This window comes from Desarmillaria tabescens (assembly GCF_030435595.1).
Source record: "Desarmillaria tabescens strain CCBAS 213 chromosome Unknown EV420scaffold_14, whole genome shotgun sequence".
In the NCBI taxonomy this organism is placed as follows: Eukaryota; Fungi; Basidiomycota; class Agaricomycetes; order Agaricales; family Physalacriaceae; genus Desarmillaria; species Desarmillaria tabescens.
In genome coordinates, this window is record NW_026848313.1 from 203,847 (window position 1) to 225,630 (window position 21,784).

The following is a 21,784-nucleotide window of genomic DNA, read 5'->3' on the forward strand; positions in this document are numbered from 1 at the left end:
TAGTCCTCTGACTTCCTTCTCGACCATCACCACTCTGGCTGCTCAGTTCTGACGCGAAGCGCCATGGAGGTGCAAGCTGCGGCGTCTGCTCTATCTGAGTCCGCACTGTCCCTTAAAACCGAAACCGTCGATACGTCGTTAAGGCACGTTTTGGAGGCGGTAAAACTGCTTGTACGTCCATACCAGTTCCGCCGGGTTTACCCTCAACTAGGTTTATTGCAGGATATCTCATCTCCGTCTTTGAACATCATTGAAAAAATTGGATCTCGCCTTCGTAAACCGTTGCTACCGCTGTACCAACATTGCACCGATCCTGCGCTTCGATTCTGCTCTGCTACCTTAAACTTTATTTCGGTCAAGAAGGTCCAACCTGCTCTACTAGTTCAAGCTAATAGCCTTGTTGTGGCTTGGCAAGCAACGCAGTCTGCCCTAATTTCTGGTGTATTAGTGCGTAAGACATTGCTCTTGCGTTACAACAGCTCATCATCTGCCAGGATTTCATTGAACGAAATCCTACAAGTTGTTTGCTTCTTGGACCGTTTGCTCAATACTGAAACGTCCCCAGACGAAAACAAGAAGAGCATCGCTACAGAATTATACACCGTGCTCTGCGACGGATACTTTTTGAGTACACCAACTGAGCGTCTAACGGTTGGCGTCAATCTTGTCTGCTCGGCAGGTCCTTCTTATCTCATTTTGAGTGCATATATTCATATGTATTGAACAGGCATATATCCTACTAACAGAGAGTGCATCCCTGAATGAAAATCGACTCGTGCTACAAGATCCAAAGCTGCTTGGAGCGTAAGTGGACGTCTACCGCCGAGATTTCGATTTCTCAGCATCTTGAGTAGCAAAAGGATCGGTGCTACGCTTGCAGGATGCAAAGGCAAGGGCTTCCTGGCATTGTCTCGACCCCCCCTTGGCTAATACGGAAAACAGACTACTTGGCTATAGAGGCACTCTTAGAGCTCTTTGCGAGTATCCTGCCACCCACCACAAAGGGTGCAAATGACAAGCGGCGGCGCTTCCTACAGCTGGTGTTCGATCCAGAGCTCTTTGCCTGCGGGGCTCAACTAATAAAGTCCTTATCCTCGCCGTCGACCATTGATTGGGAGACATTGTCGATAGAGATTATCACAACACTATCCAAGTCGGATATCACTTTGTGAGCCGACTGAAGCTACGCTTTTACACTCTTCTAATATACGATTAGTCCGCAACCCTTCAAGATTGCGTCCTTGCAAGTTGCAGATACCTTCCCCAATGTGGATAATACCATCTACCTTGACAATAAAGGCTTCACGTCCAATATTGACGAGGTAAGAGTCCTAACCTTAATTTCATCTAAACTGGGCGCACTACGCTAAATCACACTGTCTCTTTGCATAGAACGGGACCTATGAAACCTTTCATGTTCCTTTCGCTAACGTTAAGAAGATAAGATTGAACGTGGCTGCTTCTTCGTTGCACACGGTTGTTACAGTGCATCTAACAGCATTTCCAATCATTGATCGCACAACTGGAAGCCAAAATCCTAATCAAAATGCAGTGCTAGTGTTCGAAATTACCAGTACCGAAAAGGAAAGATTCGTCAAGGGCCTGAAAGCTCGGAAAATGGTTCGTTTTATTGTATGTGACCCTCCTTGACAGCTTCTTCATTTTCATTAGGGCCCAAACATCGTACCAAACGAAAGAAAAGCATCGAAGCTTAATGTCGACCTTCCATTAGATTTTACATCTAACGGTCAATCGTTTCCAGTGAGCCTTATCTGGTCTGACATCGGTACTGTGCTGAAATTTTGTTGCTATAGGAAAAGGCTGGACGAGGTGAGTATTGGCCCATGCTCGTTTCGCCAACTTGATGAATTCATGGCGTCCTCTAGTGTTGGGTGTTGAGGCTTCTTCTGATTATCATTTTCTTCAAACACCCTCTGTATCGGCACTTCACGGCACTTTGCCTGCGTCGGCTGACGACCTGAAATCCATCGCTGTTGGGGGTGATCAAGATGACGCGGCACCGAAACCACCGAAAACTAGGCGCGCCCAAAAGCAGAAGGCTGTTGAATCGGATGACGAAATCCACGAAATACCACCAATTCCCGTAGCTAAAGCCATGCGACACTCGACAAAACCCCGGTCTTCGGAACAGCATCCCCCAGTTCCTGCAGAACGCGTTACGCGCGCGCTTCCACAATCGCGTGAACATACGCCAAATAAGAGCTTCCCGACAGCACAAGTTCACCGGGTTCATTTTGGACGCACAGAGCATACCTCTCCAAACAAAGCTATTGATGTCTCTGAACCCGAGGAGGACAAATCGAAGCGAGCCACAAAGATAGGTATTGTCGCTTGCGTGATATTCTCGGTCGGTCGTAACTGAACCACGTTCCAGCGTCAACACGTTCAATGACCACTAGAAATTCTCCATCGAAGAAACGGCAGCGAACTGCCGAGGTCGAGAATGCTGAGGACCAGGACTCTCGTCCATCAAAACGTCTAAGACCCCAAAACGCACCCAAAACCGAAGCTACTAGAGAATCGAAATCACCAGTTTTCAAGAAATCCGTTATTGCACCTAGACGTTACAAACGCAAGGGTCGAACCTCGTCACCCACCCCTTCCACGGCGGCCGATATGGAATATGATAAAATACCCTCTGTTTCTAGTCCCAAGCAAGCTACGTCAAACATGTCAGAACAGCGACCCGTCTCGGCACCGTACTCTACTCGTGTCTCAGCTATGAGAGGCAGAGGAGGGAAAGCGCTGGGCAAAGGGGTCTCTGTCAAGGCTGAGCCACCTCCAATCCGAAAGGCTAAGGGCACTAATCGGAACACCGTGAAGGATGACCAAAAGGAATTAAAGGTGAAAGCACATATAAGCCAAGGTATGCCCAATGAACTAACGGATCGATCAACTAGCCCACGCGTCGTTCAGAACGTGCCAAGAAAGTTGTAGACAAAACCACCAAAGCAAACGCCGTAGTAATGAGTGTATCTCCTCCGTCTACAGTCACTCACTGACACTCATTCAGGTCGAACACAGATCGCCCACCCCTGTCAAATCGGGACCGCAGAATAGCTCCCTTGAAACAAACGTATGCATTCGTTGGGATCTCTGTATGACCTTAGCGTAACACTCCACTCTAGGCCGATATGAACACCATCCAATCCACAATTCAGATTGCTCTCGGACCCTATCTCACGGACGCTTCTCCTACGGACCCTGATTCGATGGAGATGGAGATGCTTACTGACTTCATTGTCCCGGTTAAAGTGATCATCCTATCTTCATGCACTTGGGACTGTCTCACCCTACTTCTTTTCTGCAGATTGAGGATCCAACTTCAGACGCCCCTTCTGCACCTTCCACCGTAGCAAAGAATGTCACGATGATAGACTTGACATTGGACGATTCTCCTCCGCGTACAACCAAACCCAAGAAGGATAAACAACGCCAGAATCCTGCTCACGCTTTTACTCTCGATGTGGGCCAAGAGTCGTCGAGATCTGACGATTCTATGGCAAAGAAGTTGGAAAAGTCTCTGGATGTTTCTCCGAAGGTTCTTGGTGCTACGCGCCGAGCTGTAGAGGAAGCCGCGAACGAGTCGACCATACTGGACCAGCACAGCGGATCCGTAGAGACCCGCACCAGGACAGAAAAACCTATAGTATCTCGGCAACCCTCGATTCGACAAAGGCAATCCATTAGAACATCCGACAGTATCCTCAATCTCGATCGTAATCCTATGATTGTGCATACTACTGTTCCGCGTATTCGTCCGTTGACTGTCACAAAGCCGGACGCGTCTCTCGGTGTCTCGTCTCCTACTTTGCCTTCCTCTGTTAAAGCTCCTGCTGGTATCAGTTCCCGTCCGCACGACAGTAATGAAAACACTGATCCGATAAACCATACTCGTTGGCAAGAAACTCCGATCTCCCTTTCAGAGCGAAAGAAGAGTCCTATCCCTGTGAAACTCCTCGTTGAAGAAAATTCTTCGGCCAAAGCTAAAACACCTCATTCCAAGCAGAAATTTGATGTGCCCTTGATGACGATGTCTTCTCGCGGCGTGCCACTATTCGACAAAACCAATGCCCCCGAATTTTCTTTCCGCACCGAACAATATTCTCCTCCGAAAGGAACTGCTAAGTCATCCAAACATGGTATGTTCTGTTGCCTGTCTATACCGGCATCTGATTACTGTTTCGCAGCTCGACCTACCAGGGAAGATAAAGAAAACAGCGAACAGCGTCAGAGGCGATACGAGGCACGTCATGACAACCGTGGCGGCAATATAGATCACGACATCATCCAAGTATGTTTACCGAGCTACTTGTTACCAGTCTAATGATCCATCGTCTTTGCAGATCTTGAGTGAAATGCAGGATGTCGGTCGATTTTTAGTGCTGAAGAGGCATATTTATATATCATCGTAACAGGTAATCGTGGACAAGATTTCAAGACGCTTTGATCACGTCAAGACAGACGTACGTGCGGGACGCAACTCCATCCTTCGAGAAGCCGCACTTGAACTCGACAAAATGCGAACAGAAAGGTAGGTTGCTCTTACCAATCAGGAAGCACTCTTTTCATTTTGTTCTGTTCCAGTATCCAACACTTCAGGAGTCTCTTTGACTTCGAATCTGAGTATTCTTCCTGCATCCGAAACTACACTAATGGCTTGGAAGATTTGCACAAGGTAAATCATCAAATAACGCGTCGAATTGGAGAAATACTGCATACACATGATCGTCGTTCGCTGTCCAAAGTCTTTCCTGCTTTGTCTCCTCCTCCTCCTCGTGTATTGCGTCCATCGTTCTGATACCATATGCTATGTCCTTTGCTTGTTATAATGTACCAAATGTCTGTTATGTAAATACTTGAATTGCTAAGTTAGGACTTTGGCAGTTAAATTTGAATTGACCTCTTGACCGGCGGTGACGCGATCCGGTATCCCCGTTAGTAAGACAGCTCGAAATCTAGTGTCAAATTTTGCATGTTTTCTCTTGCAAGACGGGCCGTTGCTCGACAAATTCGAGCGGATGGTTTTTGCAGAGAACGACATATTCATTCTTCCAGCAAAATCTGCCAGGATACTCCTCTACTGTCAAGAAAGCCAAATTTGACAATCTGCCATGCCCGGCGATGCATTCAAAAGCAAGTGGCATGTGGTGGACCAGGGCATCGATCACATCTTAGCTCTGCTCTATTGCGTTCTTCAGTTCAATTCTCCATAGCGCGACTTTCACCACCTCTATCATTGTACAATATGTCCACTGTCGCCACCGCCGACCCCAACCGCCTGCCAACGAACGTGAAACCCACACATTATGATGTGACTATTCGCACAGATCTGGAGAACCTCACCTTTGAGGGATTCGCGAAAATCAGGCAAGCATTGTTGGTAACGAAAACCATAGCATGGATCTAACAGGTTCTTATATAGTTTGGATGTCAAGGAAGAGACGAGCACGATTGTGCTGAACTGTGCTGAACTGTCGTTCAACCAAGTGTACGTCCCTACAGTGAAAGACAGATTAATCCAGTCTAACGATACTCATTCTCGAAGGACCCTGACCACCGACACCAAGAAGGAAAAGCTAATTCCCACCACTCAGGCCGTGGATGGCGATCGTATCTCATTCACACTTCCGACTTCTCTTCCTGCTGGCTCCAAGGCTGAGCTTTGCATTGGGCCGTACACGGGTCCTTTGGGAAACAGTATGACAGGCTATTACCGCTCAGAGTACAAAGAGGGTGGAAAGACAAAGTACTATTCCCTGACCCAGTTTGAGGTGTGTTTCATAAATCAATCTTGAATTGGATCTAACCGGACCGACAGCCCATCGATGCTCGGCGCGCTTTTCCATGCTGGGATGAACCTCTCCTCAAAGCGACTTTTGCTATCACCATGATCTCTCGTGCCGACACGGTCTCTCTTTCAAACATGCCTTCCAACTCTGAAAAGGTCTATGTTCGTGGAGATGCGGAGTTTGCGGCATTGGAAGAAAAGTTTCCTTCTCTCCAAACTTTGGATGGGGAATGGAAGGTCACTACATTTGATACGACTCCTCCCATGTCCTCGTACATCGTGGCCTTCGCAAACGGCCCGTTCTCTTACCTTGAAAGTTCCGCCAAGATGCCAAGCGGAAAGACCGTCGCGCTTCGCATATATGGTGCGTGATTTGACCTGGAGTTCTGACCGTGGCTAGACGCGTGTTATATTTCAGCCACTTCCGACTTCATTCATCAAGCACAATTCGCTCTCGATGTCAAGGAGAAGGTGCTGCCGTTGTATGAAGAGGTCTTTGGCGTGGAGTATCCACTTCCCAAACTTGATACGTTGGTTGTAGGTTCATTTTCTAGCTTACGAATATCCTATGCTTAACGTTCGTTAGGCTAGCGATTTTGATATGGGTAATCTATCTGCCTGCTCATTCCCATGCAAGCATAGTGACAGTTTTCAACGCTGTTAGGTGCCATGGAGAACTGGGGATTAATAACCGGCAGGACCACGGCATTCCTTCTGGATCCTAACACCACGGATACGAACGCAAAGAAACAGGTCTTTACCACTCAAAGCCACGAGGTGGCGCATATGTGGTAAGCATAGAGAGTAGACTCTTTGGAGTTTTGCTTGAGCTTCTCATGTCAGGTTCGGGAATATCACGACTATGGAATGGTGGAATTATTTGTATCTGAATGAAGGTTCGTCAACTCCGCTGCCTTTCACTTTTTCGAGATAAAGATCTGTGTCCAGGCTTTGCTACTCTGGTAACTATTTGTACACTGATCTACATATGTCTCACGAACGATTATTCTTAAGATGGGCGAAGTGATTATAGCAGGTAAGAGCTTCAGCCTCTAGTACCACGAGACATGGCTTACGGACTTTTTCATAGACAAGTGACCATTCAATGCATCTGCTGACGCGTTAAATTAATGCCCGTTTTCTCAGAGTATTTCCCGAGTTCAAACCCAAATCGGATTTCATCGGCGATCACCTCAACCAGGCTCTTGCTCTTGACGCGAAAAGATCTTCCCATCCCATCGAGGTTGATTGTCCTACAGCTGACCATATCAACCAGGTTTACTTTGTCTCCTGCTAATTATATTTCCCCTTGCTAACATGTCACATTCAGATCTTTGACTCCCTCTCCTATGCCAAGGCTGCTTCAGGTCAGTAATTCCTTTGTCTAGAAACATTAGCGATACATTGATACTGTTTTGTCTAGTGTTGCGCATGCTTTCGGACTATGTTGGCGAGGAACGCTTTTTGAAGGGAGTCTCCATCTACCTCCAGAACAAGAAGTACGGCAATGGTACGTCCAAAGATCTATGGGAAGGCATCAGCACAGCGACAGGACTGGACATCGTCAGTCTCATGGAGAATTGGGTCACCAAGGTATGCGCATCTTCGAAAGCGTCAATAGCAACCTATGAAGCAAACCTTGTCTGTAGATTGGTTTCCCGGTTCTTACTGTCACTGAGACGCCAACCGGTATACAAGTTCGTCAAGACAGGTTTCTAGAGACAGGGATTGCTGAATCAGCAGAAAATGAAACACTCTGGTGCGTTCCTTGGTATGAAAATCTTGATGTATTTTTTCACCATATAAATTAGGAACGTCCCGCTCAATATCTTGTCCGTTGACTCAGCCAGGCAGGTCAAAGTTGACAGATCGGCTCTGCTACGAGAACGAACCCAGACGTTCGTGTTAGACACCAGTAAACCCTTCAAGCTGAATGCAGGAACTGCTGGAGTCTGTGAGTCCGTTCTGCCGCAAATTGAAACAGAAATAAACGACCTTTATAGACAGAGTGCTGTACACACCTGAACGGCTTTCAAAAATTGCCGATGAAGCCGCCCAAGTCGACTCTCCTTTCTCCGTCGATGATCGCATGGGTCTGGTGTATGATGCCATGGCACTTTCAAAGGCCGGTCTTTCCAAGCTAAGCAGCGCCCTTATGCTCATAGACAAACTCCGGAACGAGAAAGAATGTAAGCCGAATAGCCATATAGGCTTGTGACTGCATCGCTGACATGAGCACCTCACTAGTCTTGATTTTGGACGTCATTGCATCGAATCTGACTGGACTGGTATCCACCTGGTGGGAACATCCCGAGATTGTTTCCAACTTGAATGCATTCCGCCGTGTGAGTAGCCCGTCGTTCATATTTTGCCTCCCGTCACTCACCGGACGCAGTCATTGTTCGTTCCGCTGGTGAAGGAATTGGGCTATGATTATTCTGATGGGGAATCCACGGACATTATACGCCTGCGAACGACGGTGATCACAGGGGCTGCGGTAGCTGAAGATGAAAGGTACGTCCATTGATGCTACATATGCTCTTTTGCCTAGCTGACGGCGCATGTAAAGCGTGATAAATGAGCTCAGAGCGCGCTTCGATCATTTCAGGAAAACTGGAGACGACTCTAGAATTCCACCCGGGTTACAACGGGTGACCTACCAGATGGTGCGATGGCGCAGTTTTCTTCATTTTCTCCATCAGGAATGCTCAATCACAATACTCTAGGCTGTCAAGTATGGTGGTCGGGAAGAGTACGATGCTGTGAAGGAGATACAACTGTCGCCACGGACACCGACATCGAAAACCGCGGCCATGTGAGTGTGGCGGTCCAAGACCGGGCCCTTGATGTTGATTTTGGTTTCCCACTTCAGAATTGCCCTGGGACATGCGCAGGATCCCGCTTTGATTAAAGAGACGTTTGAGTACCTGTTGTCTTCAGCGCGCGACCAGGACTTTACATACTGGCTGCGTGGGCTATCGACAAACCCCAAGAGCAGACGCCAGGTAGCACAGTTTTTCAAGGATGAGTATCAAGTGGTAAGCCTGTTTCAGGATGCGGTGGGGGCCGAGCTGACACGGCGCAGATCTACAAACGTTTCGAGCTGAACGCCACTCTGAAATATCTCGTGGAGGTCCGTGGAACGATGGAATGACCCGCTTATAACTAAGGAATATGCAGGTATCATTCGGACTACTTTCTACTGCCAAGGACTACGAGGAGACGGAAGCATTTTTCAAGGTAAACGTAAGAAGAATATGCAGAGCATGTGCTGATGATTGGACAGGACAAGGACATTTCCAAGTACAACCTATCACTAGCACAGACGCTAGACACGATTAGAGCGCGAGTAGGGTACATTGAAGGAGCGACTGAGGATCTCGCGTTGTGGCTGAGTGGATGGCGGGGACGGACAGATTTGGGCAAAGAGTTACATAAGGCGATCTTGTAGCGTTCTCCGCTAACGGCGTAAAACTGGGAATTCTGTAAATTACCCGAGGCAACCAAAGGCAAACAGCTTGACTGGCGAGGGATGCCTAAATTTGACCCAGTGCGCGATGCAGTCATGAATTCGCCGCTCTCCCCAGCTCCTTCACCTTCTCTCCCACGACGAGCAACCGACCTCGCCGTCCTCCTCAATGCCGACGCACCTCAACAATCACGCCGCCCGACGCTGAACCATCTCTTGCATGCGCCAGCCGACTCTCACGACGACAAGCTCTCGTCTTCTCAGCCATTGCGTAGGCATCAGCTCATCGTCCACGACGACGACGACGACCTCCACCGTCCAGCCTCTTCTCCATCTAGACGCTCTCCAGCTCAGTCGCCTGTCTTTTCACGGCCTTCGTCGTCGTCATCGTCATCTTTCCAGCAACCCCATCCGTCCTCGACGCCCCGTTCGACCGTATCACCCACCATGCAGCCACCGCCGCTCCCAGCGCCACCGACCACCATCCCATATAACCCTCGCAAGCGAGTCACCCCAGCACAGTCCGTTCTCAAGCCCATGTCTCCTGCAGAAATGGCCATGTACAAGCAGTATCACGGCAAAGGCACGTCCCGCCTGACAAAACGGAAACGAGAGCCAAGCAACGATACAGACGACCGGGACAGGCCTCCAGCTAAAAGGGCTGCCGGCGATGTAGGCATGGTCATTGATCACTGTGTGTCTCAGTTCTTCCATGTCGTGCTAACTGCCGACGCTTCTTGACTAGACAACTCGCGTCCAGAAGTCGGTGTCGTCCAACGACTTGATTCGCCTATCATTGGCCTCAAAAATTTCAACAACTGGGTCAAATCCGTCCTTATATCTCGTTTCGCACATCCCGCCCTTCACCAGAAACCTCAACAAAGTTCTGGTCCTGGTAGAGGGCAGTCAGGTAAAGTGCTCGACATGGGATGCGGCAAGGGCGGAGACCTGTCCAAGTGGGCGAAAGCAAAGGTCCGAGACTATATTGGCGCTGGTGAGTATAGGGATCGCGTTTATCTATGCAACTAACCGCTTCCTAGATATCGCTTCTATATCTATCGAGCAAGCCCGACAACGATGGGAATCACAGCGAGGTGCCCGGTTCAATGCAACATTCGCAGCGCTAGATTGCTACACCCAACCGCTCAGCCAGGCCTTTCCAATAGACCTACTACGGCAGCCCTTTGACGTGGTCTCTATGCAATTTTGCATGCACTACGCCTTTGAAACTGAGCAGAAGGCACGATGCATGCTCGATAATGTGAGCCGATGGTTACGACGAGGAGGTGTATTCATTGGTACCATACCGAATGCTGAACAATTACTGTGAGCCTCTTGCAAGTAAACACTTCATTATTTGTCTCATTCCCTCCCTTGTAGCCAAAATCTGGACGATCTGCCTCACTCTACCGAAGACCTAACCTTTGGTAACTCTGTGTACAAAATTCGTTTCGAGGATAGAAAGCACAGACCTGTTTTTGGTCATAAATATTGGTTCTTTCTTCAGGATGCAGTCGAAGATGTCCCGGAGTATATAGTCCATTGGGACCATTTTGTACAGTGGGTGCTTCCGACCTACGTATAAGAAGGCAAACTGACGAACCTTTATCAGACTAGCTTCAGAATACAACTTGTATCCGGTATATAAGGAGGAGTTTCATCACGTTTTTGAAGAACATCAGGAACATCCAGAGTTTGGTCCTCTGATGGTGCGGATGAAGGTAGTCGATGCTAACGGTGAGAGTTCCATGGACGAGGACCAGTGGGAGGCTGCTAGTATGTTGTTCCCCCGATATCAGTCCTGAAAGTACTGATGTCTGCTTGCAGATATTTATATTGCTTTTGCTTTTGAGAAGCGGTAGCTCTACTGTATATTCTAGTCATCTTTATACGTTGTCCTGTACGCATTCGAGTAATTGATATCTCAGAAAAAAAACATAATATTTGACCATCTGTTGATATAAGCAACAAACCGGATAGATTCATAGGGGGGTGTTAGGCTGTTTAAAATATGGGGTGGTACTACAGTTGTCCATTACTCTTGTCCAAATCCAACGGTTTCCCTAGAATGATGTCTGTCAGAGGTGCATCAGAGACAAAAACTGAAGTACTCACTCTACTGCTAAAGTGAGCTTCTGCTCTAAACTTGCATAGTCTTTATATGGAGGAAGATCTATACGGTTGAAACATGTATGGCTCTTAGGAAGCTGTGAAGGATCGCCCGACTTTTCGATTGTGAAACGCCTTGGTCCATCAGACCCCTGCAGATCTTTGAAACCATTGACGGGTATACGCGATGTCCCAGTAGCGAACTGTAACAGGCGCGACTTGCGTTCAGGTGGCCAGCTACGGACGCATTTCCAGAACCATTGTATAACTTCGTCATTCATCTCATAGCCGCGGTAGTCGGTGAACTTGGTCCAATCGTCCCTAAAGAAGAGTTATGACAAAAGTAAGGCAGCAGAGACAAGTGAATCGTACACGTCAATTTCTGACATTCCGCCAATAAGAAGTTCTAGTTCCCGTTCGTCGAACACGGTGATAAGATCTTGGGGGATCAGTTCGCTGAATCCGGACATAAATGCTTCGAACTGCTCCTTGACTCGCTTGGAGATACGATACTCGACGACATGCTCAACGTATTCCTTCTTGTTGTCTTGAGTGACTGGAACATCTGCACCACCAGGTTTCAGCTCGATAGTGACCATTTCACCGAAGCGTTCCTCAGTGGTGGTGAACGTTTCGTCAATAACATCAGTGATATCGTTTTCCCTGTGTCATAGAAGATTCAACTTTGAGTAAAGAAATCTAATCGAGCGACTTACAGCATCCACGTCATGCCGCGGTGAAGTTCCGCATCCACACTTTCCAAGTCGGACAAAGTCACCTTCTTCTTCAGAATCATCTTATAGAAACTGACAATGAAGTAGGCATCCAGGAACCTCCGATGGAAGATACCGAGACCTAAACATCGTCCGATAAACTTGAAATAGTTCAAGTGTTCCGGGTTGACCCCAGAAGCTGGATTAATTTGGAGGGTATAGTTATCGTGCGCGGAGTATTCAAATAGACAATAGAATGGGTTGAACATTTCGTGTGACAGCAAGAAAAAGAATTCTCTGTGTATTCAGCCGTGAGCACTTTATTTCCAGATTGATCATAAAGTTTACGAACCTTGAGAGACCACCATAATCAAGACCATCTTCGCCGTCAAATTTGATCATGAGTCGTTTCTTCAGGTCGTTGGGAGTCTGCCTCATGATCTCAGCATAACTGTCTTCGAAAATGTGGTTTCTCCTAATCTTGATCTGGCAATTGCCCGGTTGAGCACGCATGGCAGGCTGACTGCGGAAGTAGATAAGCTTCCTCCTAAAGTCGCGTTTGTATTGCGGAACGTTAGCGTCAAGAGTGGATGGCAAACGTGGATCGTCCCATGTCGTGGTCTTGGTGTTATGGTCGACGAAATACACACGGGCGGTGGAAGTCAGACGCATTTCCCACCCAGAGGGAAGAGGGCCAAGCTGTGAAATAGCTTGGGGCTGTAGAGCCGGCCCCTGACCATTGGGGCCCATCACTCGGATGATTGCCTGTCGACGAGGATCGACCCAGGTTGTGGTTCGAGTATTGTGATCGACATAATAAGGCCGACCCTCCAGTGTGAACCGTTCCTCCCAACCATTGGGGAGTTGACCTGAGCCCGGCGTGGTGGTGTTGTTTGCGGCAGCCATGGCTGCGGGCGCATTCTGGGCACCAGCAGGAGTGGCTGTAGCACTAGTGTTGCGGAAAACACTCGAACTACTGTTGTTGGCTTCAAGGAGGTCATCAGCAAGGATCCGACGTGAATGCTGATCACGGGCGGCATTAGTTTCACCCTCCTGCGTATTACTATTGACAGCTGCACTTGCAGAGGGCCTATTCCAGGTGGTAGTGCGAGTGTTATGATCGACGTAGTATGTGCGGCCTAACGGATCGATACGACGTTCCCAACCAGGCGGCAAAGGACCATATTGATCAACATTAGGATTGAAGTTCCGCATCTGGCTGTTTGCTGTCGAGCCACCCCCAGACGCAGGCGTCTGGGCGGTGTTGGTATTAGAGGAAGCCGTAGCGGTGGCTGGAGAAGAACCGGGGCTAATAGAGCTTGTAGGGCGAGAAGAAGACGTAGGGGATTGAGCAGATGGCTGTTGCTGCTCAGCGTCCGGAGAAGGTGCTGGAGAAGGAGTGGGCATCGAAACGGGTGCAGGGCTGTTGGTATCTGCCCCTGTGGCGTGGGAACTCGAGGCACGGGAAAGAGAACCCGAAGGCCCTGGTAGCGCCAAGTTTGATGTACTCGCGGACGGAGAATTGTTCAGACCCATGTCTGCAAAAGCGCTACTCAGGCCCGACACTTGAGAAGGCCCAGGGTTGCTGATCGGCTGGTTGATATTCGTCGACAGGTAGATAATCAGTTTGCCATGAACGACCAGATTGTCATTGGATTTTTTCAAGTCCAGCGTGAGCATTTCTAGGGAAAGAGTATGGGAAAACGAGCGTCTCTCAGTGGGAAGCACAAGACGCACCATGACCGCCCAGCTCAAGATCAAGAACGTCACTGACTCGTACATTAACCACACCCAAAAAGCCCTGATCTCTTCTCTTGAATTTCCGCTGGTCGAATATCTGGACTGCGACGACGGACGAGTCCTTGACCGTGCTAAAATGGAATAGTCAGATAAATACACAAAAAATAACAGCGAACTGACATATCAAAACTCTCATTCCAATACGGATTCAGTGTCTTCTTCATCACACTCGTTGTGTGTGTCTGTTCAGCATCAACAGTAATAACGGCAAAGGGGTCTGGGAGGCGGAAGACATCTCGTTTGGAAAGTCCGTCTGCGGCAACAACTAGCAAAGAGCGGGTGAGGCGTCATGAGCGCAAAAGTGGCAAAAGGGTGTGAGTCCTCTTACCCGTTACCCTTATCTTCTTCCTGCGTAGCAAAGTGAATACGGTGCTGTAAGGCTGTAACTGCGAGAAACTACTCACAGAGGCCCTGGAGGAGCAGACATGATTATTCCAGGAGAACGAAAGAGGAAGAAACAAATATGCTTGGAAGCGTAGAGGTAGCGACAGAGACCGGCGCTGTGGTCGACGTCGTGAGCGTCGACTGTTAGCCTCGCTTAGTCAAAAGCCTCGGTTGCCAACAAGAGATCCGGAAGTTCCATATCTGGCAGGATCCGGGTCAATTTTCCGGTCGCACAGCCTCATCAGATTTTCCAGAATCAGGCTACTTATTATTAGGTTGCACTATATGGTAATCTACGTCTTTCAAGCTATCGTATACTACGCCGTGTCCGTTTTCATGTCTGTTTGCTAATAACTATCTCAAGGTCAACAGGAATAATGTGTTTGGATGGATCCACGATTTCCACTTGACTCGGACTGGCCAACGTTATTGGTGCCGAATATATCGGCTTCTGAACAGCATCCACGCTGCGCATACCTATTTCTAGGAAGGGGTCTCTCTCCAATGGAACGCGCGGTGTGGTTCCCGATGGCTCGGCGTCGCCAAATGGATTGAACAGCCTTGTTTCCTCCGTCTGTATTGCTAGTGCTGTTGGTTTTCTAGCCCAAGAGGAGCGTCTGGAATGCATCCTGCGTCTCCCAGTGCCATGACTTTCTGGATCCATCTGTGTTCTGCTATGGCGGCCAAGTGTGAGACTGAAGCTCCTCTCCCGTTTGCCTGGTTTGTCCCCCCGAAAATCTCGCGGAGATGCCCTTGTCGGTCTTGATATCTGCCAACGTTGTGTCAGTATCTGCCAAACCTTTCAAGGGGCATGACGCACAAAATCTACTATTCGCACTCTTCTCTTTGTTGGCATGTCCGCTTTGACCTAAGTGTGTGTGAGGATAGCGTCTACATTAGAGTAACGACTCGTACCTCGCCGTCGTGAGCCATCTTCTCTCTGCGCTCAAGTATCGTTGGAATGTGGTTCATCGAGGGATTTATGGAGCATGGTCGGGGATCGCTAGCCTAGTTTTATTATTTTTGAATAGGGGGAGGGTGCTGTGTTTCGGAGCTTGAGATACCTTAATACTGACTCGTTAGTCGGTGCTTGGCGCCTATTGAGCCAATGTGTTCACACTGTTTGACTGCGTCACTTGATTCAGGGTAGCAATCTATATATGGAAACATCCAGACTTGTGCTCACCGTCGAGTCGCAGTACCTTCGTTTACCACTGCTCATGCACGATGTCTCAGATTGACATGCCAATGAATACTGTAATCCTCTTCATCGAATCGTTTCCTTTTCTCTCTCTCATTGGCATCCTCTATATTACTAGGCACACCAGCATGCCGCCAATGCAGAGGACTTTCTTAACAACGGACTACTCATTCCAGCCGCAGAAGAGCATTCAAAAGCCGCAGAAGCGTATTTTGCTGCCGTAGAAAGGAGTACCGATGATTCAGTTTGTACCATTCTGTATATCATAGCTCACAATTGATCTGCTGTGGATTAGGCTAAGCGTACACTGCAAATGCTCTACAACGAACACCGGAAGGCTGCCAGTGAGCTCGAGAGGAGAATAGAGAAGCTCAGAGAGGATGGAAAGGATCCCCTTGTACCTCAGAAGCGCGATATACCCAAGCTCTCAGCAACCCCCAATTTTGTCGCCGATTTTTCACCCAGCTCTTCACCACCTCCTCAAAGGCACACTGCTGACTTGCAGGCCACTGTCGACGAATCTTTCATGCTCCTAGGTGGTCAGCGTGTAAGTGCATCCTGCAATTGCTCAAAGTCGTCTTATTGTTCTTCAGTCGGATCCAGGCGACGCTTTCAATCACTGGTGGAACTTTGTACAGGCCAAATTTGATCAGCACTCAGAAGCAGTCGCGTTTGCTAGTACACCTTTAGGCTTTACTGATACTGTTGGCACGCCCCCAAGGACTACTACGCCACCTATTCATCGAGGATTGAACAGGGACTCTAGCCTTAGCAGTGACGAGGAACCCATGGTAGTAAGGCTGACGAAACGACTCAGGCTTCCCGGAATGTCCAAAGAAGTGCAGCATTCCCCTTCCAAGCCCAGCAATTTGACATTTGGTTCAATAAAATCTTCCTCAACAGAAGATTTTGGTGAAGAGATATTTGATGAAGGTAGACCTGATTTGTTTGTTTGGCATTCTGTCTAGTAATACAACCATACAGGCGATGAATTATCCGAATCTTTCTTCCTCATACCATCTGATTCGGAGCCCTCACACGCCGCACTGAGGAAAGAAAACATCGGACTGAAAACGGAAGTAGAAACTCTACGGCGGCGTTTAGAGGCTGCGGAAAAAGCCATGGCCATAAGAAAAGAACAGGATATCCAACTCCGGGAGAGCATATATCAAGCAACAAAAGAAGTTGTGCGTTGACCCGGCTGAAAAATTTGTTCTATCTTTGACCCCTTTTAAGGCTCAACGAACAATGGGTACATCTATGAATCTGCAGCGTACGGCAATGGATCTTAACCCGCATATACCGGCACCTCTCCCAATACCGGGTTATCATACTGCACGCGAAGCGCAATATGCCCGTCGGGTTAAGGAACTCGAAGATGATCTCCGAGCTATGCGAGTGGAGAACGAGAAGCATGTGAGTGACCTACCGGTGATATGGTACTGGTACCCATAACACCGCCCAACTTTACAGAAAGCAATGATCGTCAAATTCCGCGATCAGTGGGAAAAACTGAAGGCGTCAGCGAAACGAAAGAAAGAAGCCAAGGCGAAAGCCGCCGCTGCAGAACGAATCGTAGAAGAGCCGGAAGCCGAAGAGCGACTGGATGTCCAGTAAAGTCGTGTGTATTCTTGATCTTGGTTATATGTGTGGAGCTGTATTTTTAGTTGTACTATACCTATGCTTTTTCTAATCTTTACCTCCCATTGAATGAAAGAGAACATGCTGTCGCGGCTCCGTCTGCGGGAAACTCTGCGTTTGAATTATCTACGTACTTGCCCGATTTGAAGATGAAGACTTATTAGGCGAAGAGCCCGAAGTCAACGATAGTCAAAGACCGGACAAACGTGTCGAACTGAGTTCGTACTATATCACGACCAGCTTCTCCCACTCCGCCCCCATCATTGGATTGAAGAGGTACATTGAATGTGACAACCAAGTCAATTCCCTTATCCTCTATACGATAGACGGCCATCAGGACAAGAACCTGGTCTGGCGTCGCTTGATTGAATTTGCGGACTACCTGATGTCCAGAGAGAACAATAGCAGAAGGTGTTCTATCTCCTCTATCGTTTGGAATGACATCCACTGACTCAACATTGCTCTGAAGGGCATTATTATCGTGGGCCAGAGAGTCAAAATGAAATCTGTGCCGATAATCAAGATGATGAAGGGAGTGTACTATTGCAATGACTTCACTTGGCGGCATCGCGGAAATCTGGGGGATCAACCCTCTGAAGAATTTCTACGATGATGCTGATGCTGGAGTCGGGGTAAAGGAACACCTCTTGGGTGTCTGGAACTTGGCGAATATCCCTAGCGACTGGAATTACGAAATGTCAGAAAGCGAAGAATGAGCGACTGACGAGGCATCGACAAGATTTCCGGGAGTAATTGCAGTAATGGCACCACCGAATAGTTCGCGGACACTCATGGTTCGGTTAAAGGCAATCCAATCGCTATCGTCACGACTGAACTGAATAGTTACTGACGGTGACTGCACATGCCGAATTGCCGGCGGTTCCGATTATTTGACACGTGATCCGTGACCGACGCGGTAAAGTCACAGTCACATCCACGGTTGGCCACCTCCCACCACCAGACGCGTCGTTAGCGGCGCATTTCTTTGCCATGGATCCCCGTCGTGGGTCTGTTATGCATTCCCTTGAACCTACAGCAGGACGGTCTGGAATCCCTCTTCCATCAACAGCTAATAAGCCTACCCCCAACCTACGTGCATCTCTTGCCGGCGGGCCAGCTCGAACTCCATTCACCTCTCATTATGGATCCCGGCCAAATAATAGGCAATCTATATTCCAACCGCAGAATCCTCTTCTACAAAGTGCGTCAAAACTATTACCGAACCTGGGTAAGACGCCTTTGAACAAGTGCGTAGCTATTACCCTCTTCGTTTCCGTTCACTTATACTTGCGTGGCATCCTGTAGCAGCGTTCGCCGTACGTCGGTATGGCCTGCTGGAGCTCTTGGCGGGGCTCCATCAAATAACCAAACAACGAAAGATACTCGTCCTCTTCGCGACAAGGCCTACCAAGCCAAGATGCGCCATGATATACTAGACTTCTTCCAGAATGCGGGTCACGAGACAATTACAATGAACACGTTGATCAATATCCAAGGGAAGGACTTTCGGGCTATCTTTGACTACCTAGTTCTTTCCTTAGACGCGTCGTATCCCTTGAACCCCAAGGCTTCGATACAAGAGCAGTTTATACCAGCCCTCAAGTATCTGAAATACCCTTATGTATCCCAAATTGATAACAAGTGGCTGGCCGCACCCGCCAGCATGCACTCGTGGCCATCTCTTCTAGGTATTCTCCATTGGTTGGTGCAACTATGTCAAGTAAGCAGGGCTTGGCCATGATGTTTCGTTGACTCACAGCCATCAGATGCGGAACCATTATCTAGCGAGTGGACATCCCACTCTTCAAATAAGCACAGATATACCCGATGAATTCGACGACCCAATGGATCACACTGCACTTGCGTACGATTTCGCCGAGCAAGCCTATTCCCTTTGGCTCGATAGCAGCGACGAAGACAGCAGGGACTTGATGGTTGAGCCCAAGCAGGCTTTGGAAGAACGCTACGGTAAGATCATGTAACTAACCGTCCGTCTTATCTCACGATGCATACAGCGAAAAAGAATGAGCGGGTACAACATGATCTGGAGCAACTGAGAAAGCAGCTGGACGATGCGACGATCGAATACGACAAACTGAAAAGCTCCGCTGTACGTGCATGTCTCCACCTCCACTTATACGTTACAAAACTGAATGGTCTTTCAGGCCCCAATCGCGAAAGCCCAAGATGAAAATGGCTTGTTGAAGGGTGACAACGAGAAATTTCAGAAGATCCTTCAGCTTTATGAGGTTAAGAAGAAGAAATTGATTGACTTCATTGCTCAAGAGAAGACAGAGCTTGCAAGAAAAGGTAAGTAGCGTGTGGGGTCTTCACATCACGCTCAACGATACCTCCAGATGAAAGCTTGACCCAGATGAAATTGGAGCAGGAGAGGCTTTCAGATATTGTCAAGACGCAAAATTTGTCTCCCGAGGAAGTCAGTCGCATGACAACGGAGCACGAAACGCTCTCCAGGAATTTAGAAGACCTCAGACAAAAGATCGCCGAGACTCATCGGACTGTTTTGAATTTAGAGGTCAACGTCACGAATCGGGCTGCTGCTACAGAGGAGGCTCTGGATGCATATATCAATTTACTCTCCTCTTTGGAGCTTCTTCCGCCTCTACCGCCGCCTTTTGAAGGTGTCGATCTCATGCTGGAGCTGAACACCGCCGCTTCCAATCCTCATCAGCTTTTAAAGGGCGCCGAGATCAGGAGGGTCATTAGGCCTACCCTCAACAATATTGCGGAATCCAAGAGATCCGAGCGCGCATCTGTTGAGAGCGAGAGGATCAAGGTTGATAATGAGTTGGACCAACTCATGGCAGAATGTGAGAATCTTGACCTCGAGACAACCGAAGTAGAGAAGAAAGTCGTTAGCCTTCATGAACAAGCAGAGGAATTGAGAGACGTAAGTCATTCATTTGACTAGTTTATTATCTAACCAGGGCCACATAGGCCGCGCAACAAGAAGCACTCGTTGCCAGCAATGAAGCAACACGAGTGGAACGAGAACTTGCCCACGCTAGAACGGCTGCTTTGGCCAATGGCATGGGTGTCAACACACGACTGACCGGCTTACAATTCAAGTAAGCTGTCTTACACCCTTGTCAAGCGCTCCACTGATAGTTATCTTTGACATATATCAGATATCAAGAACAGGTGGAGAAAGTCTCTCGACTGAAAGAGGCAACTGTGCGTGCTATCATCAAGAACAGTAATGATATTGCCATGTTCAAGAGCGAAGTTTCGCGGCATTTAGTTGATTTGCGGGAGTTCGTGGACACATCTCAGAGTTAATGCAGGCCTTACTTGTGGTTGTGGGCAGTATCTAAGTTATTGGTCTTGTATTATTTCTTGTATTTCCATGGATGTCAAAAGCGGAGTTGATGGCTAACCGGTATCAGATGGAGATCCTGAACCTCGGTGTGGGTCAAAACCGGGCCCAACGCGTACAATAGCGAAGCTAGACGCTTCATATCGACAGTCGTGGCGCCGGGATACAAGCTTTGGAACCAGAGAACGGGTCCGGCAAACTGTTCGGAACATATAGATGAACGGAACCTTCTTTAAACAGGTTTCGTTTTCGTCAAATACTCCTTGCTCCTCATGACTTTCGGCAGCGCTGCCTATTGCATCATCATGAATGCGAGTGAATGTAGTGTCTTGGATGGGCGGTCCGCATTTTGAGCTTGTCGGGTATGGATTTTGCGACCGACCCGGGGAAAATGTACGTGTGTGCCTGGCTTTATCACGATATGGTTTGCTAAATATATTTCTTACTTGCTAGACATTCCTTCACAAATAATGGCTCTCAGACTTGAAAACATACCCTGCTGCGTACGGTTAATGGCACAGTGACTTGGAACAAGATTTGCTAGAGGTGGAGCCGAATGGTTCCCGATGAAAGTAACATTTACAGCAGAGCCTGCCACCCCTCCTTGTGGCTTCAGGAATTCAGGGCACAAAAGATTACGGAGAGGTGGGATTGTGGACATTCGGCTACCTTATTAAGCAACCGGCGTCGCGTCCCCATCACTTCTTTTCGCTGACAGTATGCTTCTCTCCGCTTCGCCTTGTTAAATTGAACTTCCAGGTATCTTTTTGTTCTTGGGCCTCCTAAGCTGCGTACAAAGCTATGTTATGTCCGTTGTCTATCACAATTACGCTCACGCCATAGGATGGCAGACGGATATTCAATACAAACTCGGTAAATCATGGCCGCCGTTGCGATTCAGACCTATATTCTGCCTGTGCAACGTGAATGGGGATCATTCCGATTTATGCACTAGGAAATTTTTTCATTGACACGCCAGATTGCGATATAAAGTCACTCCCGATAACGCGAGAGTAATAACCGTGACTGTACGTTACATGTGGATCAACAGGGCTTGGTTCCGATACTGTGGTAAGTATTCGCATAGCAACTTGCGCATTAGGATTAACCCTTCTCTCTCATTGGCGCATCTCCAGGTACTCTCAGGATAGAGAGTAGGTAATTCGATTGGAGAGTTCCAGACACGACACCAGCTACGTGTTGTCAGCGTGTTAGGAGGGTCTTTCTTCAATCAACAACCGAATTGCTCTGAGAAAGTTGTTGAAACCGGAAATCGGTACACAACGCTTCCGAGAATCGCTGAACCCGCATTCTAGGG

The 21,784-nt window shown here is 48.3% G+C and overlaps 7 protein-coding genes across 7 annotated transcripts; 5 read left to right on the top strand and 2 right to left on the bottom strand.

Annotated features, from left to right (window-relative positions):
• Positions 1-58: 58 nt before the first annotated feature.
• EV420DRAFT_1763236 (uncharacterized protein) lies at positions 59-4,943 on the top strand. The gene is made up of 20 exons (XM_060480737.1): positions 59-171; positions 223-447; positions 495-519; positions 566-666; positions 728-804; positions 855-889; positions 943-1,168; positions 1,217-1,322; positions 1,393-1,620; positions 1,672-1,761; positions 1,815-1,830; positions 1,887-2,342; positions 2,396-2,865; positions 2,922-2,984; positions 3,035-3,097; positions 3,150-3,275; positions 3,332-4,315; positions 4,368-4,388; positions 4,440-4,555; positions 4,609-4,943. The coding sequence occupies exons 1-20, from the start codon at positions 64-66 to the stop codon at positions 4,820-4,822; spliced, it is 3,750 nt and encodes a 1,249-aa protein (XP_060331719.1). The 5' UTR covers positions 59-63; the 3' UTR covers positions 4,823-4,943.
• Positions 4,944-5,269: 326 nt separating this feature from the next.
• EV420DRAFT_1268734 (leucyl aminopeptidase) lies at positions 5,270-9,263 on the top strand (the record flags this gene model as incomplete). Its single annotated transcript, XM_060467461.1, has 23 exons — positions 5,270-5,400; positions 5,447-5,512; positions 5,570-5,795; positions 5,843-6,176; positions 6,231-6,349; positions 6,399-6,417; positions 6,477-6,603; positions 6,656-6,708; positions 6,761-6,802; positions 6,961-7,088; positions 7,143-7,179; positions 7,236-7,405; positions 7,462-7,571; positions 7,624-7,766; positions 7,816-8,001; positions 8,060-8,157; positions 8,208-8,326; positions 8,382-8,478; positions 8,539-8,627; positions 8,685-8,850; positions 8,898-8,945; positions 8,993-9,052; positions 9,099-9,263. 23 exons carry the CDS (start codon positions 5,270-5,272, stop codon positions 9,261-9,263), a joined length of 2,733 nt encoding a protein of 910 aa, XP_060331720.1.
• An 81-nt stretch (positions 9,264-9,344) lies between these two features.
• On the top strand, positions 9,345-11,143 carry EV420DRAFT_1269089 (mRNA capping enzyme-domain-containing protein; the record flags this gene model as incomplete). The annotated part of the gene is made up of 7 exons (XM_060467480.1): positions 9,345-9,552; positions 9,631-9,975; positions 10,027-10,275; positions 10,322-10,607; positions 10,662-10,841; positions 10,894-11,057; positions 11,109-11,143. 7 exons carry the CDS (start codon positions 9,345-9,347, stop codon positions 11,141-11,143), a joined length of 1,467 nt encoding a protein of 488 aa, XP_060331721.1.
• A 173-nt stretch (positions 11,144-11,316) lies between these two features.
• Positions 11,317-14,330, bottom strand: EV420DRAFT_1641733 (uncharacterized protein; the record flags this gene model as incomplete). Its single annotated transcript, XM_060477273.1, has 9 exons — positions 11,317-11,344; positions 11,397-11,711; positions 11,763-12,053; positions 12,107-12,400; positions 12,456-13,785; positions 13,841-13,974; positions 14,024-14,168; positions 14,232-14,251; positions 14,308-14,330. 9 exons carry the CDS (start codon positions 14,328-14,330, stop codon positions 11,317-11,319), a joined length of 2,580 nt encoding a protein of 859 aa, XP_060331722.1.
• Positions 14,331-15,448: 1,118 nt separating this feature from the next.
• Positions 15,449-17,197, top strand: EV420DRAFT_271417 (uncharacterized protein). The gene is made up of 7 exons (XM_060481486.1): positions 15,449-15,544; positions 15,607-15,732; positions 15,784-16,035; positions 16,082-16,421; positions 16,473-16,675; positions 16,725-16,904; positions 16,962-17,197. The coding sequence occupies exons 1-7, from the start codon at positions 15,515-15,517 to the stop codon at positions 17,103-17,105; spliced, it is 1,275 nt and encodes a 424-aa protein (XP_060331723.1). The 5' UTR covers positions 15,449-15,514; the 3' UTR covers positions 17,106-17,197.
• Positions 17,198-17,289: 92 nt separating this feature from the next.
• Positions 17,290-17,922, bottom strand: EV420DRAFT_1620099 (uncharacterized protein; the record flags this gene model as incomplete). The annotated part of the gene is made up of 3 exons (XM_060475544.1): positions 17,290-17,635; positions 17,688-17,804; positions 17,855-17,922. 3 exons carry the CDS (start codon positions 17,920-17,922, stop codon positions 17,290-17,292), a joined length of 531 nt encoding a protein of 176 aa, XP_060331724.1.
• A 141-nt stretch (positions 17,923-18,063) lies between these two features.
• Positions 18,064-20,558, top strand: EV420DRAFT_1536412 (HEC/Ndc80p family-domain-containing protein). Its single transcript, XM_060472875.1, has 8 exons — positions 18,064-18,376; positions 18,435-18,849; positions 18,896-19,097; positions 19,145-19,239; positions 19,295-19,439; positions 19,487-20,040; positions 20,088-20,218; positions 20,279-20,558. The coding sequence occupies exons 1-8, from the start codon at positions 18,120-18,122 to the stop codon at positions 20,427-20,429; spliced, it is 1,950 nt and encodes a 649-aa protein (XP_060331725.1). The 5' UTR covers positions 18,064-18,119; the 3' UTR covers positions 20,430-20,558.
• The last annotated feature ends 1,226 nt before the right edge of the window (positions 20,559-21,784 follow it).